Genomic DNA, 23,602 nt, shown 5'->3' with positions numbered 1-23,602 from the left:
GAGTGAAGCACAAAGCTTTGTTTACAGAAGAAATAATAGGTTAGCAATTAAATGTGACATCGCAGCCATGGAAACATTTTGGTTAATGCCGAATAAGAGAGGTGCGTGAGTCCATACATTTAAGCTTCATATTCTGTTTTCCGAATCGCGATCTGGTCACCTGATTAGCAGAGAATTGAACGATATTCCATTAGTTATTCCACTGAACATGGAATCTGTTTCTTTTCCCAAATCTTCACTCACGCAGGGGATTATAAACGTTTCTTTCGTTCACATTTAGGCCTATTAGGCTATTCGCATTATTTACTGTGGTAAAGTAGAAAAAACACCGTAGGACAGAAACCCTTTTGCTTGCACGTCAATTTCTATTTAACACAGTTTGTGCTCGTTATTAGACTTTATAAGGCGCGTCAAGTTTATTTGTATAGCGCGTTTCACACACCAGTGATTTTTACTTTCGCTTTCTCTGGCAGCGCTAAACCAAACATAGCCTGAATGTCTTGCCCCTGCGGAGGATAAAACTCACTCTTCAGACCTTTTACAAGTGTCAGTTGTTTGTAACATCAGGAGATAACGAAGATATTATTAAAGAGAAATGGTCTCTTTCCTGCTCGTGTCCCACATCCCTCTCAAAGCGCAAAGCGGCTATATCAAAGTAATAACGGGACTTTGGCTAAATATGGCGCGTCTTTGTGTGGAAATAAAAAACTAATGCTTTTTGAAATAATATTTAACTTTCTTGTTATTTAGGTTACCATTATTTACCGATATTTATTTCATAGTTTTACAGGCTGTGTTATTTCACTGACGGAATTGCTAAAATAAACACGCACGTCTGTTACCCCTGTTGAAAAAACGAGCATATGCTGGTAAAGTAGGTTTTGAAGCTGGTATGCTGGTTTGAGCTGGTCAAGGACCAGCTTAAGACTAGCATGGACCAGCAGGACCAGTTTAGGATCAGCATTTGACCAGCATACAGCTTCAAAACCTACCTTACCAGCATATGCTGGTTTTTTCAACAGTACACAATGGATGTTTGAGCATTTAATTATTTATTTATTTATTTTATATTTTAAAATTTATTTCATTGAGGTAGCCTATATATACACACAAACACACACACACTCCAAATCATTTTTAATGTTTTTAAAATAGGTTATATAAAATAGTAAAATAGTTCCAACAGATTTTGCTGTGGTACCGAAATTGGTACCGAGAACCGTAAAATTTTCATGGTATCGGTACCAACTACTGGAATTTTGGTACCGTGACAACACTATTTCATAGCATGAAAAGTTTTAGAAAGTGGGGCCTAGCATATGCTGTAACTTATCTATTCAAAGATAAGGGCCTACCACCTGAGAAAAACAGCCCCAGGGAGTCTAAAACAGTCTACAACCTTAGCTGTTAATTTACCAATTGCACCTACAATGGGCATACTGCCTAACAACTCCCTCGGGAGGAGGCCAGAACTAGGAACTATACCACCTGGCAAGGGATGCAAGGGATAGTATACATAGGGTTAACATATAACACACCTAGCCTAGCTCTAGCCTAACCGCTAAGCTACGGGCCTTCTTACAGGTCCACAAGCCTAGTGAAGCCTGGGCTTCACCTCCAAATCTCATGGATAAGAGAAAGAAGCGAAGCTCACAAGCAATGCCGATTAAGGCCGACCTAAACATACATATTAACTGAAGTGTCAAGTGCTAACTCAAACTACTTTAGAAAACAGCAGATGAGAAGCTACTCTAAACAACAGATGGCTAAGAGGCGGCCATTTTGTGACCTGCACAATATATCATTCTAGACAACCTATCAAACTACAGTCAAAAATATATGCACTCCTCTCCAGACAGAAAATGCCCAGAAATGTGTATATCAAGTGTCAAAACCTGGGACACGAATGAACACACTATCTTAAATGTTTGTAAGGCATTTTATAGAAGCCCTTACCGGAGACGATATAATCGCGATCAGACAGAACAGACCCGAAAGACAAAGAGAAACTCCAGGCGCTGTTTTATACTTCTGGGTCGCACCATATTACGTCAGAGGCTGTCGCCGGCCAATAAGGATTGGAGTTGTTGGATAGTTGGCTTTCAGACACCGGGTCACGTGTGACGTTCCCCAAAGCGTGAGTGAACGCAGAGTTGAAGTTTGATTTTCAGTAAAATCGTTATCTGCCTAACATTTCCATATGTATATTCCCATTCATGTGATATCATGTTTACATTACAGCATGACGCCATTCTATCTAACCAGCCAGTTTTATATACACTTCCGCTGCCCGCTGATAGGGCGATCAATGAGCAGACTAACCAACTACATACAAGCAGAACTAGACCTGCCACACCTTGCATTCGTCACACGGCTCTGGCAGGCACAGGATATTTTGCAGTCGTTCAGATTTAATCAACAGCATGTCTAATGTTGTTTTAAATCTAATTTTATTAAAAATCATGTAGTGTAATCCAGTCATAAGTTACTTACCACCACTGTTAATCACTTATCTTTCCACTGCCAATTATCCCAACTGGTAAAGATCCCACAATGCATCAGTAAATTTGAAATTTACAGAAATATGTTGTGTTTCAACGCTCCCAGAATGCATTGCAGTTTACAGTAATCTGCTGTACTTTTTAAATACAACCATCTTATAGTAAAATTATGTGGTAGTTTTTTAGAACATTTCATTACAGTAATGATGATCATAAAATCATTAATAAGAAGCCATCATCACCTGATCACATGTTCTCTTGGATTTTCGTTCTGTAACAAATGTTCTTTCATTTGTTTCAATTCAATTCAATTTAATTCACATTTATTTGTTTAGCGCTTTTCACGATACATAGAATTTCAAAGCAGCTTTACAGAGAATGCGTGTCAACATTACAATTTAAAGAATGCAGTTAGCAAATAATGTAATAATTTAGGCAATTAGTTTACAATCACTGTTAGCAGTTTAACTGAAGGTAGAAGCAATGAGCTCCTGGAAAATGAATTACATATTACCAATAATTAGGATATATAGAAATTTGGGAATGTGTTGATCCAGATGAATGCGTCTTCTGAAGTCCTCACAGGAGTTGACGCCGTCTCTTCATAGATGTTGGTCATCTGAGGTCTTCTTAAGAGGCTGGATCCAAACTGAAGCTGATGTCCTCACTAGTCACCTCGGGTGTCCCGAGGTAAAACAGAAAAGTAAATGGAGAATAATTAGCGTAGCTGCTGTTCATAAAGTTAGTCATGTGCAATTGATCTGGTATGAGATGCATTATGTGAACGCTTGGCTAAAGAGATGCGTCTTTAATCTAGATTTAAACTGGGTGAGCGAGTCTGAGCCCCGAATATTATCAGGAAGGCTATTCCAGAGTTTCGGAGCCAAATGTGAAAACGCTCTCCTTCCTTCACTAATACTCATCAGTGTGGTTTATATAAACACTCAGCAGTGTTCATTTAATCAGTCATGCCAGGGAAGAAGCAACTTTGCATTGCGTAATATTCTTGCAAAATATAACTGCAATTTCACATTGCAGAATATAACTTCCTTTTTGAAGAGAGGAGCTGAAGGCCCATCAGTCACTGCCTCATTATCACTCTGCAGCCATGTCCTTGAACTTGTTCCCATTTGTCAAAGTGGCTTTCAAAAATATTTTCCACATTAATACAAAATCGAAGTTTTGTATTCACAGATATGTCTCTATTTGTTCAAAATGCTGCACCTTCATGTAATTCTGAATTTTGCACACACAAGTTGTAAAGTATTAGTTTAAATGTAGTAACGCACATATGTGAATTTGTCAAATAAATGGTTAGTTGTGCACACATTAAGAATTAGCACCAGGCTTATTCATTTTTAGTTGTTTGTGTGTGGGTTGTGAAATGCTTGAAAACTGCGAAAAGAAAGTCTCAAAATACTGATGAATCAAATGAGATCGACTCAGAAACAACGTCAGTGAATGCATGCGTGTCATCTGATCCACAAAAGCACATCTTCTTGGTTGCATGCGCAAATCATGATACACTAATACAAAAGAAAACATTTTTATTCTCAAAAATGTCTCCATTTGTGCAAATTGCTGCACATTCATTAAATTCTGAATTTTGCACACACAAGTTGAAAGGCATTTGGTTGTGGATCGTAAAACATCTCTGCGATATTTATCAAGTTCATGGATAATTGTGCATGCATTTTGAGTATGGAGTACATTTTAGGACATCCTCAGACCTCAGTCATACAACGAAAAGGCTTCATGCCTCAGACTAAAAGGGTTCAGTCACTGGACAAAACGGCATCGTGCCTCAGACTGAAAGGCTTCAGGTCTCAGGAAAAACAACATCAGGTGCCGGTCTCGTACAATTAGGCATTGAACGAAACAGCCTCAGACCAAAAGGCTTCAGACGAAACGGCCTCAGACTAAAAGGCATCAGATGAAACCGACTAAGAAAGAAGCAAATTGCCCCGCCTCAACGTGATGTCACATGCACGCAGTTTTCTGTTAGATGTTACACTAAGTTGTATAAAACATATCCCACTGAGATTATTTTGTAAATTTGTATTATTCACTAGTTTTATTTGCATGTATAAAAAGTTAGCAAAATAACACATTGCAACTAGCTTGCATTGAAAACTATCGTGAACACATATGAAAATTAACCATGGTTAAAAGTGTGTTAACTGATTTTTTTTTTTTTTTTTGTCAGATTGATAGGCTACTGTTTGTATAACAATAATTTTACTACAAATACCATAAACTATAGTGTAGCAAAACCATGATTAATTTGTGGTTACCATGGTTAACTACAATAATCATTTTGTTTTATTTGTAGTAAAACCATGGTTCATTTTTATAAGAGAGGTAAAAAAATCTTTCGAGCTATTTGAATGCGTTGTTATAAGCACAGCTGCTTTGTGTACAAAGGTTATCAAGGAAACTGCTTTATTTCTGCTGTTCCTGCACCACCTACTGTCAGAGAGTCGATTAGGCAAGGCAAGGCAATTTTTTTTATTTAGTGCTTTACATGGAAAGGAAACAAATACATAAGAATAAAAATAGAATGCATAAAAAATAAAAATAACAATAAAAACAGAATGCCACTATCTGGATGGAAGAGTCACATTTTACATTTTCATTCAGCCCGTTGCTATTTTTCTGCAGACCAATGTGAAAATCGGCATGTTCTTTTCTGTTCTTTTCTTTTCTTACTCACCAAGGAATTACATAAATAGCCTACATGAATACCATCAACAGATAGATTCTACATAATTAACGTGCACGCACACACGCCTTACATCAATTGGGAATAGTAACAGTAGCCTAAAGAAAAAGACAACTTGAAGACGGCATTATGATGGGATAAAAGCCAATAGAAAGTTAGGCAAACAAAAACAAAAAAAAAACATGCCTTTCATCCGATGCCTTTTCGTCTGAAGCCTTTTGGTCTGAGGCTGTTTCGTTCGATGCCTAATTGTACGAGATCTGACACCTGACGTTTTTCCTGAGACCTGAACCCTTTCAGTCTGAGGCATGATGGCTCTTCATTGTATGACTGAGGTGTGAGGAAGTCCTAAAATGTACACCATAGTCTAATTTCATCCCATAGCAATAGTGTTCATCACAGCACCAAATTAAAAGATCACTTTTGAGAATCCTAAAAGATTCCTATAATCCTAGCCTAAAATCTGTAGTCTTTGATCGTTAGTTTGACGTGTTCACCGACAACCGATTAATGACCGTTGCGATCAAAATTTACCTCCGAAGAAATTCTGGCAGTGTCAGAAGATTTGGCACACAGTCCTGCAGCGTGACTTCTCCTACGACAAACGTCAAATTGATCAAAATTACCACTGGCTTTGTCTTTTTTAGCCACCATTTCAGTCCCGCGTGTAATGCAGCTCACAGTCACCGAATGTGTATGGGTTGATGTAATACTTTGGACAAATTTTCATGCACGGACATGCATTACTTACAGTGGATTCTCCCGATTGAAAGGAGTCCAAGATTAACATAATCCCATGCGTCGATCACGAGTTAATCCATGTGAAACAACAATTTTAAAAATGCCCATCAGGGGGAGCCAGTGGATAAACAAAAAGGCTACCTTAGTTCCAAATGCTGTAACTTTTGATTTCTTCCAGATACAGCTCACATATAGAGGAACATCACCAAGAATTGTCCTCCTACCTTATTTCCTCTGAGTTATTGCATGTCAAATAAAAAATATGTAAAATTTCCCTTGAGCAAACTTTTATTTTTTGACTTCATCAGCAATTTCTCAGCATGAAAATGTCCAAATTGAAAAAATTAATAAATAAATAAAAAAAGTAAAAGGTTTTATTTCAAATGATACCAATCTTTTGACTCTCCTAGCTAGAGATTTGAAGTTATGAGTAATTATTTTTGTGCATGTCACAAACCTTTGTTCGCCAACCTTTGTTCCAAGTAACTTTTGATTTCTTCATAACTTTTGATTTCTTCATATGATCACCACGAAATTTGATCCAGATACAGGGCACATAAAGAGAAACATCAAAAAAAAAAAAAAAAAAAAAAAAAAAAAAGCTACCTTATTGCCTTCATGAGATATTCCATTTTAAATTAGAAAGATGTGTAAATTTTCCTTTTCCCTTTTTTTTTTTTGGCAGTTTCTCAGCATGAGAATGTCCAAATAAAAAAAAATAAAAAAAAGTACCAACCTTTTGACTCTCGTTGCTATAGTTTTGGAGTTACGAGTCTTTACTTTTTTGTGTCACTCAGAAAGAAAAAAACTCTGAAAATACCCTCAGAGAATAAGGGGTTAAGAGTAATACATCTTTTGAATATGTGAAGAGTCTACTTTTATTTGTGTGCACTCACAATAACAACAAAACCTTGTGCTTTTGTAAAATAATGAAAGCAAACAGGTTGCAAATTGAGCACGGCAAAAAAGAACCAAAACTCTATGTAAACTTACCTCACAGACATGAAAATTATATCTATAGAAAGCGAAAACAAATATTCTCAGGTTATGCAATCTGAATGAAACGTGCATATAGGCACGTACGCTAATGCGGAGATGACGAATCAGCATTGCCAACTTCATCACTGCAGCCGAATATAAAGAAAACACTAACATTTTAATAATTAATTGATGAACTAAAGCAATCCCCTTACTGTTTTTCCCCAATGCAATTCATAATCAGTTACTTCTGCCAGTGCGCTGTGATAAACTTTGTGTGTGTGCTTGAGCCATGTAGGCATTAAGGGCTCATTATTATGATTTATATGGTTTATTAATAAAATGTGATTAGTCGACTGTTGCTTAAAATGAACGTCTATTAGTCGACCAGAAAAATCTTTAGTTGATGACAGCCCTAAACATTTTTATATTTTAATCTGGGCTACTACAACATTCCCTAGGTTTTGTTTGCATATGTGTTCTGATTCTGTTCATTCACACTTTACAATAAGGCTTCATTAGTTAACATAAACTGACAATGAAAAATACTTCTAAAGCATTTGTTATCAAACATCTTAGTTAATGTTAAGGGGGGGACACTACAGGCAAAAATTTCAGTTTTTTTCATGCACCTGTCAATTTTGAGATTTTGTACTTTTTGGCTTTTCATAAAGTGTTTTTTCAGAGTGTTTGGTGGAAAGAAAACATCCAAAATACACTTTTAAGTGTTTATTTTATAGCACTTCATCCGTTTGCGTCGATAGATTTCAGTTACAGTAAATATCTTTAAAGGCCGTTTTCTCAAAATGAGTTTTTTCTCCTGCTCTGAGTCAGAAATCTCCACTTCAGCAGAACTTATATACACCAAACTTTACAGTTTTATTCCTATCTATATTCTGAAGGTTTTTACAGAGGGATTTGTTGATATATAATTTGCCTGATTTTATACAAATTTTATTCCTAAAAAAAATTGCATATTTAAACATAACATTTTAGAAAACTTGTAATACAAATTTTTTTTGCAATTTTTAATGTAATCAATCAGCTGGGGTAGTATGGTTATATCTATTAGATAATTTTTTTTTACCCTATTCAACTGGGGTGTCTCGCATTAATTTCAGTATTTAATAACACATTAAAATCAAAATTTGTAACTGTATTATTTAATTGAGCTGAACTAACATGAACAAACTGTTATTAATATCGAGTAAAATAACATTTCTTTGAAACAGGTAAAAAACAATATTGAAACAAGTTATATGAAGATCTAGATATACAGTTAACTATTTATTTTTTTAGTAATTTATTTTACTTTCCTCCAACAAATTATCATTCTTTAAATGGTTTTGGGCAGAGGAAAACAATGAGTAATTTTAGTGTGTTTCACAATGTACCACAAGAAATGACTAAACAGAGTAAGAAAAGGAAAAAACGTTTTCATCTGAAATCAGCAAAAAAAAAAAAAAAAAAGTCACAAAGACACTTATGTCACATGTTCTTGACTACAGTGATGTCGTTAAAAGTAGGGCACAAAAGCATGAAGCAACAACTTCCAATAGATGCACGTTCAACTCCAACAGACTGAAGATGTCTATGCATATCTATGCTAATGAAGAAGCTAACAGTCATGATCTCAGGACAGGAAGACAGATCTCCACAACACACCAAACATCTGGAAGCTCAGGTACTGAGACTCATTTCATTATAATAACAAATATTAGCCATATTAGAAGTAACATTTATGTTGATGTCTGTGGTGTTCAGTAGATGATTCTGTGAGGATCAGAAACTACAGAGCAGCTACAGTGTGTTCGGTGCTGCTGTGTGTTGTTCTGCTGACTGCGCTCATAGTGCTGGGCACAAACTACACACAAGAGACACACACAGCTTCAATCTGACAACACCAACCTCATAAATGAGAGAGATGCATTACTGTTGAAGAATAATGACCTGATTAAAGAAAGAAACGCATGCAGACAAGATTTTTTTAAAGAGAACAGTATGTATCATATACTACTAGTTGTATAGTTTAGTGTAGATGAGAAGAGCTAATAAATGAACTGGTTGTGTGAACAGATGGATGGATTTACAATCACTCCAGTTTTTACTACATTTCCTCTGAGAAGAAAAGCTGGAATGAGAGCAGAAGATACTGTACGGAGAGAGGAGCAGATCTGATCATCATAAACAACAAAGAGGAAAGAGTGAGTGAAACAAATCCTGGTAGTAGGTGATATAATGTCAGCTGAATTGTTATTATAATATGTGTTATTGATTTATCTTGTCAGGATTTTGTTGAGAAGAACATTGATCGTCGTACTTTATTCTGGATTGGTCTGACTGACATTGATGAAGAGGGCTCGTGGAAATGGGTTGACGGCAGCACACCGACCTTTTGGTGAGATGTCACTGATTTGAACTGATTATTATCTAATAAATGACTCTCACAATGGGTTGAACTTCACACACAAAGCAGTACTGAACATATAATGTCGATCTGTTGTAGGTTTTGGAGGACTAATGAGCCCAATGGCCAGCGAGGAGAAAATTGTGCTGTAGTTCATTCAACAATTTGGGCCGATTACAGATGTAGTAACGCTTATCCTTGGATTTGTGAGAAGAACATTTGAATGTGACTTTTTATATGAGTTAAAGGATTAGTTCACATCTGAATTAACATTTCTGATAATTTACTCACCCCCATGTCATCCAAGATGATCGTGTCTTTCTTTCGTCGGTCGAAAAGAAATGAAGGTTTTTGATGAAAACATTCCAGGATTTTTCTCCATATAGTGGACTTCAACAAGGATCAACAGGTTGAAGGTCCAAATGTCAGTTTCAGTGCAGCTTCAAAGTACGGAAGAGGATTAGGGCCAAGCAATAATAAAAAAATAAAACCATCTCGAGATTAAAGTTGTTAAATTTCGAGAAAAAACTTGTTAAATTTCGACAAAAAAGTCGAAATAAAATGTTGAGAATAAACTAGTTAAATTACGAGAAAAAACTTGTTAAATTACGAGAAAAAAGTCAAGATAAAATGTTGAGAATAAACTCGTTAAATTACGAGAAAAAACTCGTTAAATTACGAGAAAAAAGTCGAAATAAAATGTTGAGAATAAACTAGTTAAATTACGAGAAAAAACTCGTTAAATTACGAGAAAAAAGTCGAGATAAAATGTTGAGAATAAACTCGTTAAATTTCGAGAAAAAAGTCGAAATAAAATGTTGAGAATAAACTAGTTAAATTACGAGAAAAAAGTCGTTAAATTATGAGAACAAACTCGTTAAATTTCGAGAAAAAAGTCGAGATAAAATGTTGAGAATAAAGTCATTAAATAACGAGAAAAGTCATTAAATTACGAGAATAAACTCATTAAATTACGAGAATAAAGTCGTTAAATTACGAGAACAAACTCGTTAAATTTCGAGAAAAAAGTCGAGATAAAATGTTGAGAATAAAGTCATTAAATAACGAGAATAAAGTCATTAAATTACGAGAATAAAGTCATTAAATTACGAGAATAAACTCATTAAATTACGAGAAAAAAGTCGTTAAATTACGAGAATAAATTCGTTAATTTAATGAGTTTATTCTCAACATTTTATCTCGACTTTTTTCTCGAAATTTAACGACATTTTTCTCATAATTTAACGACTTTTTTCTCGTAATTTAATGACTTTATTCTCAACATTTTATCTCGACTTTTTTCTCGAAATTTAACGACTTTTTTCTCGTATTTTAATGAGTTTATTCTCAACATTTTATCTCGACTTTTTTCTCGAAATTTAACAACTTTAATCTCGAGATGGTTTTTATTTTTTATTATTGCTTGGCCCTAATCCTCTTCCGTATCAAAGGACTCTACATGATCCTAGATGAGGAATAAGGGTCTTATCTAGCTAAATGATCATTCATTTTCTAAAAAAATATATAATTTTTAAACACAAATGCTCATCTTGCACTAGTTCTGCGATGCGCCACGCATTACATAATCACGTTGGAAAGGTCACACGTGTCGTAGGCGGAAGTACCGATCCAGTGTCTACAAAGTGAACATGCAAAGATAAGCCAAACACTCTTTACAAAAAAAGCTAAAATAACGATGTCTGATGATTTTGAAGTAGGAGGAGAAAATAAGTTTTTCGCCCTACCGTGGTACTTCTGCCTACACCACGTGTGACCTATTCAACCCGTTGAACCGCAGTGAAGTCCTCTATATGATAAAAATCCTGGAATGTTTTCATCTAAAACTTTAATTTCTTTTCGAATGAAGAAAGAAAGACATAAACATTTTCAATGACATGGTGGTAAGTAAATTATCAGGAAATTTTATTTCTGAAGTGAACTAATCCTTTAATGGAATATAATACCATTGTGTTATTGGCCTTTTTTTGTTTGTTTCGATTGTATCATATGTTTATTACTACACCTACTTAAAGTATTCATGAAGCTTTTGGTTTTACTTATTAAATCTACCTGAATATGTTATGTGTGTTTGTGCATGTGTGTTGTTTCAGTCCTTTGTCTCTTCTAGCAGACAACATTAAAGATTAGAGAAGTACAAACACCTGTCTGTTCTGTCAATGTAAAGGTTGATTTCTTTTATATCATGATTTCAGGATTAATTTAGGGTTTTGAAGTTATAACTCGTCTATGTATATGTAATGAGGACCCTTTTAAAGTACAGTAAGCATGAGAAACGCTGTTGATATTTGAAATCGATACCCAAATAAACACACCCCTACCCCCCTCCCATAGGTAGCTCTTGCCTGCATAACCCTGCTGGACTCGAACCGGCATCTCCAGCATGGGAGGCAGTCGTGCTAACAAGGACGAGCAAATGTAATTTCTGCTAGGGGTGCAAACAGAGTCAGTGTTTTACGATCCACACCTACAGTTTTGAAGGCTTTAGTCATGCTCTCCTGACTTTTGTAGGCCTTCAGAACTTTGTGGTACCGATTTACAACATCATGCAAAGGAAAGAAGAAAAATGATCAACCGTTCACTTTAAACTGACTAGAATAGGATTGGGATTTGATTTTAAATGGCTTCACTTACTCCCGCCTAATTGTCATAGGCAGCATTGTAAATGATCAAAGTTCAGCCATGAAACAAAAGGCACAGGCTAAAAGTCTGTGTCATATAATCTGCCAGCCAAATGAAAATAGCTGTGTAACTGACACGGCCCGTTACATTTGTGTAACAGTAGCTGCTTAATACATGTACATAATTACAATCTGTAAGTACAGGCTGTTCTATAATAGTACATTTTGTTGTATGTTATTACAACATACATACTCTGTATCACAGACACTCACAGTTTTTTTTGTTTGCGCACAAAAAGTATTCTCGACGCTTCATAATATTAAGGTTAAACCACTGTAGTCACGTTGACTATTTTATCAATGTTTTCACTACTTTTCTGGACCTTGAAGATCCTTCCGTGTTAGATATAGATCCGAGTCGATAAAGACATGAATATGTAAGAATGATTGGCGAAACAGTCATGCATTTAAGGGTTAACAAATGTGAAATCTATTTGTTCAGAATTTCCTACATAAAACAAATACATATTTTACAATATTTTGATTCCTCCATGGTGCATCTTTATAAAAGTGTATGTAATGTATCACTTCAATTCTTTTACCTGGGTAGACATTGTACTCATTTCTTTTTCCGTTGCAATAGAATCATTATTTAAATGTATTTATATTGTTTATTGTGTATATTCAAACCCAAACTTCTGTTCATTTTTAGTTCATTCCCACATTTACTTTTCTGTTCATCATGTACATTCAATTTCTGTAGATTTTGCTCTTCTGGCTCCAGACTGCCATTGCTGCACTTTCAGGGCTTGACCCCATATCGCTGCTTGCAGCTATATTTGCCGTTTGTATTTGTTCTGTTCAGTTTGTATTTTCTTTGCTTAGTGTCTATTTGCTTTGCTTATTGTCTTGCTCATAGGAGGGTGGTGTGAATAACCACCTCCTTTTGGTGTTATTTTTGAACCTCTTAGCATATGTTATTTTTTCTTTATTTATTTATTTTTTGTAGTTTGGTTTCATTCTATATAATACGTCTTTGTCACACTTTTTTAAACTATGAACCTGTGTGCCCTTTTTAAGTGACTAAAACAAGTATTAATATTTCCCTATATATAGGGTGGTGTATTCAGCTACATCTTTAGAATATGCTTCCCTTTTGATGACCTGACACATTTATTTGGTTGTGCAGAAGTAAATACTTAACCATACAAAGTAGTTTAATATAAAATATAGATGTTCAGTGTTGACAAATTATATATTGAAGCTAGCAGAATTAATAATGAACACAATCCTGTTAACAGCTTGAAGCATCATTAACGTTACTGATATGAAAGTTTTCTTTCTGAGCCTTAGAAATAATGTTAGCTTGATAATGTGACTAATGATATAAATATCATCAGCTGCTGAATCACTAAAATATATGCACTGATGCATGAAAAAAAACATTAAGTCAGTTAACTTTGCACAAAAATAAACTACATACATGAATCATACCACCACCGATAGATTACACAAAAGAGATCAGGTAATGTATGGCAACAGAGCTCAAAAATAGCAATGGTTAAAGGTGATAGAGAGGATTTTTTCATCGACTGAGAATCCAAAGACTGTTACTGAGTTTTTGAAATGAGCGCATGCGTAAGAACAACCCCCCTCCTTCACAGCTCATTTCAAAGGAACGCCTCCCAAAACTCGTGCACGAGTATTGGAACACAAGTGTTTACCATCGGCATTCGCTGTGTCGTGTTTTTTGGATTCATTATGTCGGACTCACCGCAGGTAACTCATGATCTGCACTTGTTATTCCTGTCTCCTGACAAGAACATTGCATGCGGCGCCTGTAGAGTGTGGAAAGTTACTGGAGCGCGCAGCCGCGCTCGTCTCTCACAAGGAACGTCACGGCAGTGATTGACAAGCCAGAGGGCCAATCGTTTACGCGATGATCGTGTAAACGATTGGCTGATGTTTTTAAGGCCCTACCTCGTGCACAGATGATGTATATTAATATTATTACTTTCAGTGCACCTAATAAATAGTCTTTTATCAGTTAGTAAAGACAGTTTCAAAACAAAACATCCTCTTTAGCACCTTTAACAAACAGAAGTTCAACCTTTAAGCACTTACCTTAATCCTGTCTGTGTGATCCACCTAGACCGCACACAAATGCGCTTGGCCAGTGTCTCACATCTTTGAACTCACAGCAGCTCCTGCATCCATGTTTCCTTGCTTTTGTCACTAGGCTCCAGCGGGCACAGGCTATTTTGCAGTCGTTCAGAATTAATTAAAAGCATGCCTAATGTCTAATGATATAAATCATTAAAATGAAGCCATCATCACCTGACCACGTGTTCTCTTGGATTTTCTTTCTGTAACAAAAGTGCTTTATAAACACAGAGTTAACATAGTTGCAACAGCCAGAGAAAAACTGTTAAAAAGTCAAGGGTCAAGAGCCCAAATTAAGGTGACACTGATCACCATAATGGTGACTTCAAACAAAATTATTTTCAAAATGGTTGGTAATAAAAATTAAGAGGGAAATGCTGTTTTTGGAGATGTTTAATCATACTCTGTGCTTAATCTTAATGTGTTCTTTAATATGCAGTTGATTTCGTCTAAGGCTGTGTGGCTGTAAGTCAGTTGTAGTTGTCGTTCTGGTCGTCTCTTCTCTTTTTTTCTGTTCTTGATGTTCTTCCTTCCTTCAGTGATTCTGCTTGTTAACAATGGGCGTTTCACTAATACTCATCACTTAACTATCTCAATAACTTCAATGCTATTTCAGTGTTGCTTTTAATACTCTTTAGTGTGGTTTATATAAAACACTCAGCAGTCTTCATTTAATCAGTCATGTCAAGAAGAAGCAATTTTGCATTGCAGAATGTTCTCTTTGCTCTTAGAAAGAGTTTCAAGTGAATGTTTCACCTTTTCCTGTATTAGATCAGTCTTTTTCCATGCTGACATCTCAGTGTCACCTTCCTTCCTCTTCATCTTTATTTCTCTGCAGCCATGTCACTTGCACTTTCAAAAGTTTGTATTTTTAGGGCCCCAAATGTGTAAATGTCCTCTCAATTTGCACACTGTATTGGGAAAAAAAAATCTCAGAGGTTGGGTGATTTTGCCGTATGGGAGGTTGGTGGTTTGCCAAATGCCATGTCTTCTTTAAAATAAGAAAACATTTCAGAATCTTGGATTATAATGCATCATGATTGTCCCAAGGCCTTGTTAATGTGCATAAAGGCTTCATCCTAGTCTTTAAGATTGTACATTTTAATATTAGAAACAGTTCCAAATATATATATTCTTTTAAGCATCATTTATGATTCTGGAAAACCTGGAATTTTTATTTATTAATTTTTTATTTTTTTTTAAATACAGATCATAAAAAACGACTAAAAAACAAAGCATTAGACAACTAAACCAAATAACATGTAATTTACTTGAGGTTCTGACAAAATGTTGTATTTAATGTTATAAATCTATTTGTAAATGTCTAAAATGTTATAAAAATATATAATTTTAAATAAATTTATTGTGTAAAAAAAAAATAGTTTGAAATGAATGAATGAAGACTTGTTTCGTCCAGAGGTTTTGAACAAAATCTCTATCAAGTACATTTCAAAAGTCACTCGTCGCCACCTACTGGCATTGCAATGTAATACAATCTTTATTTGAAGCGTAACATTAGTTTCAAAGGTCCTTTACTCATTTTGATCGCTGCTGCAAAATCAGTGTTTATATCTGGCCAGGGTCTGCTCATGATTTCATTCACTGTCCTCTCAATGTTTTTATTATACAGAACTGTAAGTGTAATGAAGCAGTAAAGTTTGTTACTTGCTGTGTCTTTATCTTACACCTTTTACCCAATGATTATTCAGGTAGGGTACGGCTAGTCAAATCTAGCCTAATCCATAAAGATCTCACCCACCTGCAGGTTGAAGTTCTTCAGAAATGACATAGAAGACTCCCTTGAGGTTGTTCTTTTTTGAGGCTCAGTTTGTAAGTAAAGTCTCACAAGAGGCATTCGTAACAATAAAAACACTTACTTTATTGTTTACAATACAATGGAGTTGATATAAAAAATTAAAACTTAAAACAAACTAATCTAATCAGCTAATCTAAGAGCTCTATAATCAAACTATAAACAGCTCGTTTGTTTTAAAAAAAAATCCATATTTAACAAGTTATGAAGTAAAATATATAGCTTCCGCCAGACTGCCTTCCCTATTAAACTTACGGAAAAACTGACGCGACAAAAGTTCTGTTTGAATACAGAAGGCGGTCTGACGAAAGCTAGATATTTTACTTCATAACTTGCTAAATATGGATTTTTTTTAAACAAATGAGCTGTTTATAGTTTGATATTTTATTTGACTTCATAACTTGTTAACCCTCTGGAGTCTGAGGCTGATTTGGGGCCTGGAGAAGTTTTGACATGCCCTGACATTTGTGCTTTTTTCAGTTGTTCATAAACATATAAATGACAAAAGTGTCATTACACTGTATTCAGCACAAACTAGGCTACAATAATATATGAGGAACATGTATGTACATGTTTGTGTTTTTGAAGGAATAATGTTTATGCGTGGTTACTGAAAAAACAAAAAACTTAAGTCACTGAAATAAGGCCAAAAAAAGTATATTAAATCTGTGTTCACAAGACTTCTGGGTATTGGAGGTTGTAGACTAGAGTTTTTGCTTCAGAATTATGTAAAAATTATGCTGCCTACTCCTTCATAAAAAACAATATATTGATTTAGTTTTTGTAAGACACTTTTTGCCAAGAAACACAGTATGCGTGGAGGCGTGAATCACCACTGAATAATGGGCCATTCTCACCTGAGAAGACAAAAGAATTGGATAGTAATGAGCTGAAATGACTTGCATATTAATGAGGCATTTCAGTCAGGTAGGCTGTGAAAAAAACCTTCTGTGATGTCTCAAGCTCATCATGATATATGAAACATACAGAAAAATATTATTACAATATAAAGTAATGGTTTTATATTATACTTTAAAATATAATGTATTTCTGTGATGCAAAGAGTCTGAATATAGGCTTTTAGTTTAAAAGCATGCACATTTGGAGAAATATTGGATTCTCATATGCTTATGTCAATTTTCTTATATTATATTTATATTATATATAGAATATTAGTTATATTTATTTAAAATTCATTATCATTACTATGAGCGCTGGTGTTTTCAATTCATCCTTGAAGTCGGAGGGCGCTCTCTGTGCATTTTTAGTCCACAAATTCATCTAAAAGAAGAAGAGGCTATTCCATGAATGGAGTTTCCAATTCATACTGCAGCCGGAGGGCGCTAAAGAAACAAAAACTCATCTAAAATTCATCTATAGAAGAAAAGAAAACAGGAACTAACTGCATGTCTTCTAGGGCTCGCTAACCATGACTTTTACATCCAGATAAACACTTTTCAAGACAATAAATACACGATTGAGACGATGAATGCATGCATTGACTCAGAATTTGTGTCTGAATAGACCACTTTGGAGCAGACGTCACAATGACGTCACTTGCAGCTGCGCGCACATAGTGGTTGCAGAAAAATAGCAGTAGCAATTGGAGGAAAATGTGCAAAATCCACAGAATAAGAGAAAAATGTTTTGTTGTGCCTCTGGATGTTGGAATCAGAATGCAAAAAAAATATAGTCTTCATTTTTAAAGAAAACTATCGTTGAAAACGTCCTTTGAAGCTAAACGGAGACGTGTCACAGACTGGACTGATGACACCTGCAAGGATTAGTCTACTATTAAAGTTGGAATTTGATGCAAACAGTAAGTCTACATAATATTCACATATGCAGTTCAGAGGACATACATACATAGCAGTTACAGCATGAAATAATATTTAAACCTTTAACATTTTACATAGATAACTTTTAAACATAGTCTATCAAATTTTTATTTCACAATTCGACTTTTTTCCTGCATTTGTGTGTTTATTACTCCCAGTTCGGACGTTATAACTCGCAATTGTGAGTTTAGTTCACAATTCTGAGGGGAAAAAAGTCAGAATTGCGGGATAAATTGCAATTCAGAAAAGACAGAATAACGAGTATATCTCACAATTCTGTTTTTCTTTGTAAGAAATGTGAGATATAAACTCAGATTTGTGAGAAATAAAAGTCAGAATTGTGAGATATAAACTCGAAATTAACTTTTTATATTCTTTTATTTCGTGGCCTCCATAGACTGCCACTGCTCAACTGTTATTTTCTGCAACCAGGTAGGCTCCGCCCAAAAAAAAACATCATTGCTGTTCGCAAACACCAAATTGGTCTATAGCGCTGGCTCCGTGGGCATGGCCGCATTAGCGGATAATGAGCTGAATCACGGACTTCTGACATGGCTCTCTTTTCATACAGATTAACTCGATTTGACTTACATGATTTAAAACCTGACATCTTAACGTTTTTTTAGACATAAGTTTAATTTTTCTGTGATTAGTATTCACTAAGTTACAGTTCATTTTCTGAGAACTATCAGATTGGACTTTTGTTCAGAGGGAGAGGAGAAATCACGCATCATGTTAGTTTTCTTTATTTTACAAAAAGCACAACATTGTGTTTTTACTCTGAGTGTATACAAATAAAAGAAGATATTCTATAGTTTCAATTGATATATTACTTATGTCTCTATGACAAAAAATGACGGAGTATTTTAAGTCTGTTTTGCTGCAATGTGAAAAAAACCCTGCAAAACGCGCCGGCGCGTTTTCAGATGTAGGGCCTCGCTCGACAGAACTTAGCAAGGACTTTATCAATGAACAACATGATTGAACAAAGCTTCATTTGGTCCAAAAGATCCATTTCCTGACAGGAAACACCTAGCCTTAACAGAAGTGATGACGTGACTTCTTTTAACAAAGGACTCTGTCTAAAGGACTTCTTAGCTCATCAGCAATAAACTAATCAGAACCTATCACGAGGGTCTGATCACATTAAATCTATTGATTCTCTCACAAAACCCTCTTGTATTATCGGACGGAACAGGAAAACACCCATCAACGGATTTAAAGACGAATCTGTCCTATCAATACCTCCCTTGTATTGAGCAATCCATCCTGACCCGGTCACTCGTGACTCCGGTCAAAGTGTAAACTATGCTTAAGGACTCAATCTTGAATCTCAAAAGGGACAATCATTTAAAGTATTAACTATATCCAGAATAACACTTGCTATGATGTGATTACTAACATGTTGGAGTCAATGCAGTATACGTTTGTATTCCTGTATGCATTTTCTTTCTCTTGTAATCATTGTTTTAATTGGGTCAGTCTAGTAATATGTGTGTAAGAAGTGTGTCATGTTTGAGTTCAAAATGCAGAATTTATAATTCTCTGTAATTCTGTGTGAAGGAAACACTGAAATTCAGTATCAGGAAGATATTAAGAAACGTTATAAAGTTGTTAATAAAACAGGAGAATGTTCCACAGATATCACGCAATGTGATCAATAGACAATAGACGAGGCGTGTCTAATCTCCGTAGCAACGTCTCATTGGATGATCGGTCCTTTAAAACTATGCTGTCCAAACAAGCTAGGGCTGGAAGTCAGAAATCGGTCAAAAGGTCGGTCAGAAGTCGGACTGAAGCACAGTCGTTGAAACCCAGTAGCCGAAGCACCGCTACTTTGACCACGGCTGAAAAGTCGCTTGGGTCATGCTGAAAAGAAGAAGCTGAGAACTGATTGACCGGGGCTGATTTTCCATCTAACAGTCGCCGACGTCATCCACGAGCCGCGCCGCTGACCATTCAACAGCCGTCACATCCAGACTCCAAAACACTCTGTGAAATATCTGACCAAAGTCTCCCAAGAAGAGAGCCGCTCAAGCCAGACGCTCAGAACAGTGCGTTGCACCAGCCAGCAACATCCTTCAAAGCTTCCGCTCAACCCACGAAGGGCTTTCCCGAGAAGACGTCACCTGAAAGACAGCCAATCCAAAACGGGATTCCGCTGTACACGAGTCACGGAACAACCCGATTACCTCAGCTGTCAGAGCAAACGCAGGTACAAGCAAACTTCTCTCTCTTGCTGGAAACTGGTGAAACTCCTTTAAACCTAAAGAATCAAGCCAAAGCTCTGCTTTTGTGATTTTCCTCAGGTTGCGATGTTTAGTTAGTATTTGGGACTTTTCATAACTCATATCAACTCCGCGAATGTGTGTGCATGTATGTATGTGTGTGTGTGTGTTTAGCCTTAGTTTCTTGTAATCATTAGAAGTAGTCAATAAAGCTTGTTTTGATTTTCACATATACGAGTTTCTTGTGCTGTGTGTCAAATTACTGCCTTAAACTTAAAGATCAAGTTACCTCTTGCTTATAATAATATAATAATTATAATAATAACAACCATAATAAAATATTGTTACTGTTGGCCGCAGAATAATATTTTATCCAGAATTGGTAAAATACTTTAACCTCAGTTTTCGCTGGACGAATAATTGATGAAGTGTTAAATATTAATTCTGAATCATTTACAGTGAATCATTTACAGTTGATTCAATTCTTATTCCCTGTAACAATTAAATTGAGCTAATAAATAGGCAAAGTCCTTACACAGACCTCAGAGTGTTAACCCTCTGGAGTCTGATGCTGATTTGGGGCCTGGAGAAGTTTTGACATGCCCTGACATTTGTGCTTTTTTCAGTTGTTCATAAACATATTAATGGAAAAACTGTCATTACACTGTATTCAGCACAAACTAGGCTACAATAATATGTGAGGAACATGTATGTACATGTTTGTATTTTTGAAGGAATAACATTTATGCGTGGTTATTGAAAAAGCAAAAAACTTAAGTCACTGAAATAAGGCCAAAAAAATAATATTATATATGTGTACACAGGACTTCTGGGTATTGGAGGTTGTAGACTAGAGTTTTTTCTTCAAAATTATGTAAAAAATTATCCTGCTTTCTCGTTCATATAAAACAATTTATTGATTTAAATTTTGTAAGACACTTTTTGTCAAGAAGCACAGTATACGTGGAGGCGTGAATCATCATGAATAATGGGTCATTTACACCTGAGAAGACAAAAGAATCGCATAATGAGTTGTAATGACCTGCATAAATAATGAGGCCTTTCAGTCAGGTAGGCTTGTGAAAAAATTGTGATCATGTCTCAAGCTCATCATGGTGTATATCAAACATACAGAAAAAACAGCAATACTGTGAAATATTATTACAATTTAAAATAATGGTATTCTATTATATACTTTAAAATATAATGTATTTGACCCCTGTTCACTACCATTATAAAGCTTGGATGCGTCAGGATATTTATTAATATATCTCTGATTGTGTTCATCAGAAAGAAGAAAGTCATGTACACCTAGGATGGCTTGAGGGTGAGTAAAGCTTGGGTCATTTTCATTTGAAAGTGAACTAATCCTTTAAGCATCCCTCGATAGGCTTTCTGTCTCTTTAAATTTGTTTTCAAGGAATTGCAATTCAGTAACAATCTTGGTGATTCATGCCCAACAGCCAGATGTCCTTCTGCTTTCTCTTAAACTATTTGTCATTTTTCTTATGCTCTTCTCCTTCTTTACTGTAGCCTTCATCAGTCTTCCCTCAGCTGATGGTTTTAAAATAACATTGTTTTGAAACAGGTGAATAGCGATATCAATATTTAAACAAGTTATATGAAGATCTAGATACACAGTTCACTGTTTTTTTGTTGTTGTTTTTTTTTTTTTTTTTTTTTACTTTCCTCTGTCCAAATCTATTTAAAGAATGTTAATTTGTCAGAGGAAACCAATGAGTAATTTTGGTGTGTTTCACAATGAACCACAAGAAATGACTAAACATAGTGTAAGGGAAAAGGGAAAATAGACACTTTTTACGTCACATGTTCTTGACTACAGTGATGCCTTTAAAAGTAGAGCTCAAAAGCATAAAGCAACAACTTCCAACAGATGCACGTTCAACTCCAACAGACTGAAGATGTCTATGTATAATTATGTCAACTCGAACATGGACAGAGAAAATGAACAGCATGTCTACATCAATGAAGAATCTAACAGTCATAATATCAGGACAGGAAGACAGATCTCCACAACACACCAAACACCTGGAAGCTCAGGTACTGAGACTCATTTCATTATAATAACAAACATTAGCCATATTAGAAGTAACATTTATGTTGATGTCTGTGGTGTTCAGTAGGTGATTCTGTGAGGATCAGAAACTACAGAGCAGCTACAGTGTGTTCGGTGCTGCTGTGTGTTGTTCTGCTGACTGCGCTCATAGTGCTGGGCACAAACTACACACAAGAGATACACCAGCTTCAATCTGACAACACCAACCTCATAAATGAGAGAGATGCATTACTGTTGAAAAATAATGACCTGATTAAAGTTCATTTTAAAAAATACAGTATGTATCATATACTACTAGTTGTATAGTTTAGTGTAGATGAGAAGAGCTAATAAATGAACTGGTTGTGTGAACAGATGGATGGATTTACGGTCACTCCAGTTTTTACTACATTTCCAAAGAGAAGAAAAGCTGGAATGAGAGCAGAAGTTACTGTATGGAGAGAGGAGCAGATCTGATCATCATAAACAACAAAGAAGAACATGTGAGTGAAATAAATCCTGGTAGTAGGTGATATAATGTCAGCTGAATTGTTATTGTCATTTATTATAATATATGTTATTGATTTATCTTGTCAGGATTTTGTCCAGAAGAACATTGTGAATGATTGTTCTTCATTCTGGATTGGTCTGACTGACATTGATGAAGAGGGCTCGTGGAAATGGGTTGACGGCAGCACACCGACCTTTTGGTGAGATATGGCTGAATTGAACTGATTATTATCTAATAAATGACTCTCACAATGGGTCGAACATCACACACAAAGCAGTACTGAACATATAATGTCAATCTGCTGTAGGTTTTGGTGGACTAATGAGCCCAATGGACAACGAGGAGAAAACTGTGTTCAATATTATATTTCAAATTGGGCCGATTACCCATGTGATGACGCTCATCTTTGGATCTGTGAGAAGAACATGTTCATGTGACTTGTTATATGAGATGGAAGTTAATGTAATATAATATAACCAAAGTATCCATATTCCGTATATTTTACTTATTAAATGTACCAGAAAATGTTATGTGATGTGTGTTGTCTCAGTCATCTGTCAAAATTAAAAATTAAGTACAAAGTACAAACATCAGTCTATTCTGTCAAAGTAAAGGTTGATTGTGATTTCAGGATTCATTTAGGGTTTTGAAGTTATAACTCGTCTATGTATATGTAATGAGGACCATTTTTAAGAACAGTAAGCATGAGAAACACTGTTGATATTTGAAATCAATACCCAAACAAACCCAGCCCCCTCCTATAGGTAGCTCTCGCCTGTATAACCCTGCCAGACTCGAACCGGCATCTCCAGCATGGGAGGCAGTCGTGCTAACAAGGACAAGCAAATGTAATTTCTGCTAGGGGCGCAAACAGAGTCAGTGTGTTACGATCCACACCTACAGTTTTGAAGGCCTTTAGTCATGCTCCCCTGACTTTTGTAGGCCTTCAGAAGGTACCGATGTATCACATCATGCAAAGGAAACAAGAAAAATGATCAACCGTTC

The 23,602-nt window shown here is 35.6% G+C and overlaps 2 protein-coding genes across 6 annotated transcripts; both read left to right on the top strand.

Annotated features, from left to right (window-relative positions):
- The first annotated feature begins 8,217 nt into the window (after positions 1 to 8,217).
- Positions 8,218 to 9,712, top strand: LOC125243172 (C-type lectin domain family 17, member A-like). Of its 3 annotated transcripts, XM_048152589.1 has the most exons (4): positions 8,218 to 8,626; positions 9,019 to 9,146; positions 9,231 to 9,340; positions 9,449 to 9,712. In XM_048152589.1, exons 1-4 carry the CDS (start codon positions 8,428 to 8,430, stop codon positions 9,570 to 9,572), a joined length of 561 nt encoding a protein of 186 aa, XP_048008546.1. In that variant the 5' UTR covers positions 8,218 to 8,427; the 3' UTR covers positions 9,573 to 9,712. The 3 variants fall into 3 exon arrangements, 1 of the variants encoding a protein (XP_048008546.1); XR_007178985.1 differs by lacking the exons at positions 9,231 to 9,340; positions 9,449 to 9,712 and adding an exon at positions 8,710 to 8,941 and having other exon boundaries at positions 8,283 to 8,626; positions 9,019 to 9,147; XR_007178984.1 differs by lacking the exons at positions 9,231 to 9,340; positions 9,449 to 9,712 and adding an exon at positions 8,707 to 8,941 and having other exon boundaries at positions 8,290 to 8,626; positions 9,019 to 9,147.
- Positions 9,713 to 21,350: 11,638 nt separating this feature from the next.
- On the top strand, positions 21,351 to 23,185 carry LOC125243171 (CD209 antigen-like protein E). 3 transcript variants are annotated; one of them, XM_048152587.1, is made up of 5 exons: positions 21,362 to 22,091; positions 22,175 to 22,384; positions 22,462 to 22,589; positions 22,684 to 22,796; positions 22,905 to 23,185. In XM_048152587.1, exons 1-5 carry the CDS (start codon positions 21,953 to 21,955, stop codon positions 23,032 to 23,034), a joined length of 720 nt encoding a protein of 239 aa, XP_048008544.1. In that variant the 5' UTR covers positions 21,362 to 21,952; the 3' UTR covers positions 23,035 to 23,185. The 3 variants fall into 3 exon arrangements, with proteins under 3 accessions (XP_048008545.1, XP_048008544.1, XP_048008543.1); XM_048152586.1 differs by having other exon boundaries at positions 21,371 to 22,091; positions 22,172 to 22,384; XM_048152588.1 differs by lacking the exon at positions 22,175 to 22,384 and having other exon boundaries at positions 21,351 to 22,091.
- The last annotated feature ends 417 nt before the right edge of the window (positions 23,186 to 23,602 follow it).

This window comes from Megalobrama amblycephala, linkage group LG13, assembly GCF_018812025.1.
Source record: "Megalobrama amblycephala isolate DHTTF-2021 linkage group LG13, ASM1881202v1, whole genome shotgun sequence".
Lineage (NCBI taxonomy): Eukaryota > Metazoa > Chordata > Actinopteri > Cypriniformes > Xenocyprididae > Megalobrama > Megalobrama amblycephala.
Note: the sequence above shows the minus strand (reverse complement) of the source record. Positions and strands in the feature narration are given on the sequence as shown.

What these genes read in the sequence shown, in the direction of transcription:
- LOC125243171 (XM_048152586.1), top strand. Translation starts at nt 21,953, where the DNA reads ATGTCTATGTATAATTATGTCAACTCGAACATGGACAGAGAAAATGAA. An exon ending in CCAAACACCTGGAAGCTCAG is followed by an intron (nt 22,092 to 22,171) that starts GTACTGAGACTC and finishes TGTGGTGTTCAG; the next exon opens with TAGGTGATTCTGTGAGGATC. An exon ending in GGCAGCACACCGACCTTTTG is followed by an intron (nt 22,797 to 22,904) that starts GTGAGATATGGC and finishes AATCTGCTGTAG; the next exon opens with GTTTTGGTGGACTAATGAGC.
- LOC125243172 (XM_048152589.1), top strand. Translation starts at nt 8,428, where the DNA reads ATGTCACATGTTCTTGACTACAGTGATGTCGTTAAAAGTAGGGCACAA. An exon ending in TAAACAACAAAGAGGAAAGA is followed by an intron (nt 9,147 to 9,230) that starts GTGAGTGAAACA and finishes TTATCTTGTCAG; the next exon opens with GATTTTGTTGAGAAGAACAT. An exon ending in GGCAGCACACCGACCTTTTG is followed by an intron (nt 9,341 to 9,448) that starts GTGAGATGTCAC and finishes GATCTGTTGTAG; the next exon opens with GTTTTGGAGGACTAATGAGC.